Genomic DNA, 8,589 nt, shown 5'->3' on the forward strand with positions numbered 1-8,589 from the left:
GTATTAACTCCAAGAGGGAAGGTAAGGGTTTAAAATAAATAAATGAATGAATGAATAAACAAATAAATGAACAGATGAAGAAATAAATAAATAAATGAGTGAATGTCAACTGTCAATGTCATCACTAGTTGTGCAAACCTGTGCAAGTCGCTTAACACTCTTTGTCTCAGTTTTCTCATCTGTAAAATGAACTGGAAAAGGAAATTTCAACTACTTTTGTATTTTTGTCAAAAAAAAACCCAAATGGGATCATGAAGACTCAGATACTAATGAAATAACTCAACAACAACAGTAGAAACAGAAAGTGCTATTTACAGACGAGGAGACCGAGGTCCCCAACTGGTGAAATGACTTTTTGGAGGCTCAGCTCTTTGATGCTCCTTTCTCCACCTTCAAAACCTGCAGATTTCCAGTAAGCCACTGGAAAAATGTCCTTCAGCTTCTGAAAGTACCCTACTGCTAAATGCTAAAATGCTAAAACCCACAATCCCACTTGGATTCTGCTGGCCTTATCTTTTCTCAACCTGTTCCTTCCTGGAGTCTCAGGTTGGGTTGCCCTCTGCTGGCTAATGAGAACCATCTCAACTCTCTTGTTTCCTAAAAAGAAAACCAATCAGAGAGAATAAATGCCCTTCATCTGTCATCTTTTGCCCAGAATTTTTCATAGGCTTTAGTAATGGAAAGGACCTTGGAGAGCACCTAAGCCAAGCTCTTCACTTTAAAAATGGGTGAATTGTGGCCCAGAGAGATCCTTAGACTTTGAAAACCAGCTTGTCTGCCTACAAAGCTGATTCTTTCTACTGAATACCACAGTGTAGCTGGCCTAGCTTAAGTTCCTGTCTTCGAACAATGATTAGGATCATAATTGATACAGGAAACTTCCAGATGAGTAAGCTTTGTCAATGTGGGCCAGCACCTTCTCTGAAACTTATATCAGAGTTACCTGAAACACTGAAAAAGTGAAATATCTGTGCTAGGGTCACATAGCCAGGGAGGACTTGAACTCGGTCCTAACTCTAAGGCCAGCTCACTATCCTCTATGCCACACTGTTTCTATGAGGATAATAACACACCTTTCTATTGTCCTTCAAGGTTTATTAAGCACTTCCTCCATGACAGCGCCATGAAGTCGATAGTACAAGTATTATTTCCCCATTCAAAAAACCCATTGGTAAGTGACTTATTCAGAGTGGCACAGCTGGACAGTCACGGAGCTCATCTTTTAGTTCAGGTCTTTTGACTTCAAGAGTAGAGCTCTTTTCATCCCTCCAAAGGACCTCTCAGGTGGGGCAAGGCAGTCTCTTTGTACTGTTCTCTTCCAAGTTTAGAATGGAACCCCTCATCTATCAGGCAGCTACTTGGCTGCCCCATCATTCTGGAGCTACATTCTGTCCTCCAATACACAGCATTCAGTACCAGCCACTCTAGCAGGTTCTTTTTTTGTTTAATCGCTGACACCCAGGATTCAGGGTTTATTGTTGGCCATGACAACTTATTTTGGTGACACACAGGTGAGTTTGGGTTCACATGAACTCAAAGCCTGTTTCTCAGTTCATTCCCAGGAGTTAGCCTTCCAAGAAATAAACCATATTCATATGCTTGAATGGCTCAGCAATCTCATCCAAGCAGGATTCTGTTCCAGTGATACAAATTGTGCCCCATCCAAGCCTGACCGAGCTTTACTTACAACTCTCCTCCATGTTCTCCCCAAAGTTCACCACAGCGAGGACACTCAACATGGTAGAGGAGGTCTTCCCTGATTTCTCCCGAAGGGTATCAGCGGAGCACTCTGGCTGTCCTTCCATCATCTCTAGCTCTTGCCCTGTGTCTAGCCCATCTTCTCTTCCTGTCATGCTGCTCCTTGATAGCCTCTTTTATGCCTATTCTCCTTTGGGATTCTTCATCATTTATGCCATGAGGCCTGCTCGTACCTGCTATGTGCCTTCATTGCTCTCCTGTGTGTTTCTAAGCTTTAGTTGTTTGGGGGCACTGGTAGTCTATGTTTCACTGCTATAGAGCATTAGGAGTAGAATGTTAGAATGGAAAAGATAGTATGGAAAGATGCCTTTGCTCTTATGGGAAGTTTGGGTTCAGTAAAAGAGCTTTATAGCTTTCTGAAAATAATCCAGGCTGCTCCCCAGTTCTTTTTCTGCTCTTGTTCCTGCTAATTGTCCATCTGAATTGTCCACCCCAGATATGAATGCCATTGGACAAACTCTATAGAAGGTCCATTCAAATGCATGTTCAAATCTGGGCAGTCAATATTCCTCATCCACTTGGTCTTTCCTATGTGGATGAGCAATCAGAGTTCTCCAAGCAATTATAGTCCTAGAGCTTGATACAATTACACATCCACAAACCACACTATCCATCCACAAAACACCCCATCTTGAACTGGACTTAGCCCTGGACTCCCTCCAATAGCAGTGGGAAATGCCTTTGGCAAGCATATACCTTTAGGCTTTACCTGATTTTAATTATCAGAGGGTGACTGAGAGGGCTTATTTTTCTTGTCATCTTACAAGTCTTGAGTGATCTTAAGTATGGATGGGAGACATGGTCTAGCTATTTGTGTAAAAAAAAAAGTTAACTTTTTTCTCCTAAATCAAATGAGCAGACAATGTCACACTCTAATTCAATTTAACAAAAATGTTCAAGCCTTTACCTTCCATCTTAGAATCAATACTATGTATTGGTTCCAAGGCAGAAGAGCAATAAAGACTAGGCAAGGGGGGTTAAGTGACCTTCCCAAGTTTACACAGCTATTGGGGTATTAGAGGCCATATATGAATTCAGGATCATTCATCTCTAGGCCTGGCTTCTACTCCACTGAACCAGCTAGCTTCAGTGATGGGCAAACTCTTTCAAGAGGGGCCAAAGGAAAGGAAATGCTCATCTGTCAGTCTGCTTCTAAGGCAACTCTTTCGAAGTTTCATCGTTTGTATCCTACTCGTTGTATTCATCAGATTAGGAATAATGTCCCCCAGCCAGATAGAACATTTCAGGGGGCTGCATCTGGCCTGAGGGCTGTAGTTTGCCCATCACTGAGCTAGATCATTGACTATGCCTTTTTGTTTGCCCTGAAAAATAAAAAAACACATTCTTTTGCTCAGGCAACCATGACACTGAGGACATATTTTTCATATTTTATTTCAGAATATGTATTTAAAATAGGCATCCTAAAATTTGTATTATTCCATTTAAACATACCTCTTTGTTACCCAAAAGGCTGTATATTCTTTTAAGATAAACAATGTTATCAATTAACATTTTTATATATTTTGAAACTTGGTAAAAACAAAAAAAAAGTAGCTGTTATTGCCATACCTTGTGACATGTGTTCAATGGTATATTAACAAAAATTCAAGCATTTTTGCTATAATAGCTGTGCTTTACATTGTTGAAAAATACTGTAAAATCCCAGGTTGCAATCTAAAGAATAATCTGTCTGATTAGTAATGTGCCACATTACTTTAAATCAATCCTATTGTTCTGTGTTTCGCTGTATTATTTTGTCAATCCATCAGTCTAATAAATTTATGTCACTGGGGGAAAAAATAACCAATATTAAGCCCGTACTGAGCTTAAACAAGACAAGCTCAGGGTTGGGGATTTGAAGACAAATAAAGCAGTCCCTGTCCTCAAGAGTCTCATAATCTAAAAGGAGAATGCCACAGGCACACAAGGAAGGAGATACAAAGTGTACATAAAGTTATAAAAGTCATTATAGTATAGAGCAGCGTTGGCGAAGACATGGCACACGTGCCAAGCCGGCACTCGGGGAGCTGCTCTGGTCCCCCTCTTCCCAGTGTCTGAGGACAATGTTTGCATGCCCCACCTCTCTGTCCAGCCCCCCAAAGCAAGCACTTTCTCCCTCTGTTCTCTCCAGTAGTCTGGGGTTCACAGGCAGCTTGAGTTTGCCCTCTGGGCAGTAGAATTCTGAAAAGGTTCACCCAAGAGGGATAGAGGATAGAGATAAAAGTCTTTCAAGCAGGAAAACAGGTTCACATTCTCCCTCTGATACATGCTTTCTAAGTTCTCTTCCCACTCTATCATCCGCTGATTCTCATTATGTTGTTCGATGTCTTCTAGACCCTAAGAATATGGAGGGAGAAACCATCCCCTCCAGAAATGTGGGCAAGTCACCTAACTTCTTAGTGCCGGGGCCACTCTCTTTAAATTCCAAGTTACAGGTGACTTGCTGGTTTGCCTTAGTGGAGGGAATGTCTGCCTGTGGCAGAAAGTTACCAAGAGCGTTTCCCACATGGATGGAATCACAGGTTCTGACTCCCTCTCCTCCTCCTCCCAAACACCCACATACTTATACCATCATTTTAAAAGGGAGGCAGGGAGGGCACTTGGAACTTCAGAGAATTAAGAAGGATGTCATGGGGGGGGGGGGGAGGTAGCACTTGAGAAACTGAGCTCTCCGGAATGGTAGAGCTGAGGAGGGAAGGTATTCCGCACATTAAAGACTTCTCACCAACTTGATGTCCATCTCTGCAAACTGACCAAAGATATTACAGAGCAGATGGCACGTGAGCCTTGACATGAGGCTACACAAGCCAGCACTGGTTCATTTAAAACCAGTAGGAAGTTGCTGAAAAGCAGATTAGGTTCAACATAAGAAAAAACTTCCTAAATGTTTAGAACTGTCCTGGAGGTGGTGGATCCCCTCTTTAAGGAAGGATTTCCAACCAAGATTGATTGGCCGTTTGTCCGCAGTGTCCTAGAAGGAATTCCCGGGCAGACATAGTTTCAGGTAAAGAGCCATCAAGTTCCCTCACACTTCATGGATTCTGTGATTCTGAAAAGCCATACAGAGCTAACTTAATTTTCTTTTTAAATAGGATGACCAGCCTGATAGACTGGGAGGGGGAATCTTTTAGCTTGTTTTTCTTCTGCTGTTTTCAGTCACGTCAGACACTTTATGATGCCGTTTGGGGTTTTCTTGGCAAAGATATTGAGTAGTTTGTTATTGACATTCATTTCATTTTACAGATGAAGAAACTGAGGCAAACAGAGATTACATAGCTAATAAATCTCTGTGGCAGAATTATAATTCTGGAAGATGAGTCTTCCTGACTCCAGGCCCGGCACTCCATCTATGGCACCACTTGGTTTGCCCCCTTATAACTCTTATAGAGATTAATTTTAGGAGGCATTTGACAAAAGAAAATTATATATTGGTAGAAAATCTGAATAAATGCCAAGCATAATACTACTATTAGGTGAATCCTTAACTGCTAAAATCAGTTTCTAAGAGTATTGATTAATAGGCTGATATCACCCTGTCTGGTTCAACATAATTTTATTGGCTTGGCATAAAGACTAAAGCTTTCGGCTTGGGGGTGAAGAAGAAATGAATTTGATTCCCAAGTCAGGCTCTGTGACCCTGGGCAAGTCGTTTCATCTCAAGTTATTTTCTAATCTCTAAAATAGAGATGTGAATATATTTGTACACCTAATATTAATTAGCAAACAAAGGGATATTTACTTTACAAAGATGTTTCAAGAAAACAAAGTATTAACGTTTCCCCCCAATACTTCAAGGACATAAATTACTCCATTACACTTCCATCCCTATGGGACTCGGGATTATAACTGAGCTCAGTTCTTAAATAGCATCAGTTCCACAGAATCTGTGTCCATAGGACTACTTACCCACTTAGGGGAACAAAACCTGACCTGGAACATCAAAATGCCCTCCAGCTTCATAAGGTCATGCAACCTCCAGTAATTTGTACCTAAAAGTTAAAGGGACAAATGCAGAGGCCAAGGGCCAGGCTCCTTTGACAGATACAGGACCTCAGACGGTTGAAGACCCCACAGTCTCTCCCCTTACAGAAGGATCTCTCACTAGATGCCTTGAGAAGAGCCACTGTTGTACATAGAAGTGAAAGAAGGGATTTGACAGACTGTAGATGAAGGCAGTGAGAGAGTAAGGAATGGAGGATGGCAACTAGGTTCTAAGCCTGGGCAACTGGGAGAATGGTGGTGCCTTTAGCAGTAATAGGAAGACTTGGTAAAGTGGAAGGCTTGAGGGGAAAAGGAACAAGTTCGGAGGGAGAGATGGAATGATAACAGGTTGTGATGAGATCATGGAATTTCAGAGTTCAGAAGATGAGAATAGATCAGCTTCCATAAAAATCCAAAACCACCAGCAGCAAATCTAAGAACCAGAGACATTTTCCACATATCACGTGTTGTTCTCAGCTGCCCAACAGTCCCACTCCTTAAGATGGCATTCCCTTGCTATTTCTTCTGTCGCTGTGGCCCTGGCCCTAACCCCTCACTCACATCCCGAGGCCATCCGTGAATATCACTGAGAAAGGCATGCCTATGTTTCTTTTTATTCAGATCAAGAATTTATGAATTTATAATTTTGATTTTAATCCTAATAATGATGCCAACTTAGACTTCCAGCCTGAATTCTTTTCCTATAATTCTGCTCATTCCTCCCTCTAGCATCCTTAGGTGTGAAGAATGGAAGGAAAGAATAGAGGGTGAGGGTGTAGAGAAGAAGGACTAGAATTATTCTCATTTTACAAATGGGATAACTGAGGATTACAAAAATAAAGTGACTCCCAAATTCACAGCTGTCATTTGGAGTTGGAAGTAGATCTTTTGTCTTCTGTACCCTCTTATGACCAAAACCGCATATCACTGGCTAGATAGTTGGGTTTGTTTCCCAAGTCCAAAGTTTATTATGTGAGTTGAGAGACAACCACCCCCTCTCTCTGCTCATGAATTTCCCCACTGGCTTATATGGATTGGGTGAGGAGGACTAAACATTTATTAAGAGCTTACTATAAAACAGACCCTATAATGCTTGGGGTATAGATGTAAAGACTAAAATGTCTCTCTCTTCAAGAAGATTCAGTTCTTCTTGACTCTGTTTTAAAATCTATGTGGCTCAGTAGATTGAGAGCCAGGTTTAGAGATGAGAGGTCCTGGGTTCAACTCTGACCTCAGACACTTACTAGCTGTATGACCCTGGGCAAGTCACTTAACTCTCATTGCCTAGCCCTTACCACTTTTCTGCCTTGGAACTAATATATAGTCCTGATTCTAAGATGGGAGGTAAGGGATTTTAAAAAAATAAACAAAATCTGATAGTGTGGGAAGGTGAAAAAATACAATCATAGGGAAAGGATTCTTGAAAGAGCTATAAGGAAATCTCTTAAACATGACTGCATAGAAACAGCTTAAATGGAGAAGTTGTGAGGGGAGGCATGCCACATGGACAAGCAGCATCTATGGCCAGCAGCTTCAAAGTTCTAATTCCTCCTTTTCTTTTTTTCCCTTTCTCTCTATTAGATATGTGGGATGGTTCTCACCTGCTGCCTATATGGGAGGATCCAGATGCAGTCATACTGAAGTTTGAACACATCATCTTCCTTCTGGGTGGAGAGGCTTCCAAACCGTAGTTGACCAAGCTTCCAATATCATCTTATAAGCTTTTTCTCTGCTAGCGCCATAGAGCCTTCTTCTGCTAGGTGCCAGCATGACAATGGCCCCAGTCCAGTTAAAGTGCCTGAAACCATGCCATCAAGTATCCTGCATCCTCCCTTATTTCTGTGAGACCGAGGCTTTCAAAAACCCTGGCATAAAGAAAAACTTTCTTCATCCCCTGAAGGAAGATTGACCTTTCATCTTTGCCTTTGGTAGTAAAAAAAAAAAAAAAAAAAAAAAAAAGCTCCTGATGGAGTGAGGATAAGAGTCTTGATCACTGATCTCTCCTAACTTTGGAACATCGGACTTTGTAAGAAGCTCCCCTTGCTTTTTTGCCATATGAGTAAGATTTGCTATATGTGATTCTCCCTAAGGGTCTTTTTTCATTTTATCTTTTAATTAGCAAGCATTTATTTTCTCTCTCCTTCATACATACAATATGCAAAAAGAGAAACAAACAACAAAAAAAACCTCGTAATAAGTATTCATAGTCAAACCGAACAAATTCTCACCTTGATGATATCCAAAAATGTTATTTTGCATCTTTAGTCTGTAAGCTCTTTGTCTGTAGGTGAGTAGCACAGATCATCATCAGACCTCTGGATGTATCATTGATCATTGTACCCATAGAGATCTTCAGTCTTTCAAAGTTGCTTGCCTTTACATTGTTGGTGTTATTGTACACATTGTTCTCCTGGTTCGGTTCATTTCACAGCATCGGTTCATACAAGTCTGACTAGGTTTCTCTGAGTCCATCCTTTTCATCCTTAAGGTTCCAATGTACTATAATTTCCCCTTATGAGATGCAGTTCCAACATTTAGCTACAACCACAACTTAGTGAAAAAATCACACGGTCTTCCTAGAACAAGCATCATCATATAAATACCATGGCACTCCTCCAGGAAATGCAACCTAGATGTAGGGGTAGATATCCAAGAGTAGGAATATCCTGATCTTTGGTCTGCCCATCTGTCTGTGACCTTCATGAGCTATCATCCAGTAAACCGAACCATAGTGAGAAGGTCATAATGGAAGTGGGTAGAGGCCAGACCCTTTCCCCATAGTCCTACAGGAAGCAATTCTAAACTGTAGTCAACTTTCTCTTATCTGAGGTTAGATTATCTACTGGGGGG

At 41.2% G+C, this 8,589-nt stretch overlaps 1 protein-coding gene across 1 annotated transcript in view; it reads left to right on the plus strand.

Moving 5' to 3' along the window:
- Positions 1-8,237, plus strand: part of TSPAN11 (tetraspanin 11) — a 101,591-nt gene extending 93,354 nt beyond the window's left edge. Inside the window, exon 7 of the mRNA XM_044678139.1 lies at positions 7,321-8,237. Coding sequence (XP_044534074.1) covers positions 7,321-7,380 — 60 coding nt within the window. The 3' untranslated portion in view covers positions 7,381-8,237. The remainder of the gene's footprint in view (positions 1-7,320) is intronic.
- Positions 8,238-8,589: the final 352 nt, after the last annotated feature.

This window comes from Gracilinanus agilis, chromosome 5, assembly GCF_016433145.1.
Source record: "Gracilinanus agilis isolate LMUSP501 chromosome 5, AgileGrace, whole genome shotgun sequence".
Taxonomy (NCBI): domain Eukaryota; kingdom Metazoa; phylum Chordata; class Mammalia; order Didelphimorphia; family Didelphidae; genus Gracilinanus; species Gracilinanus agilis.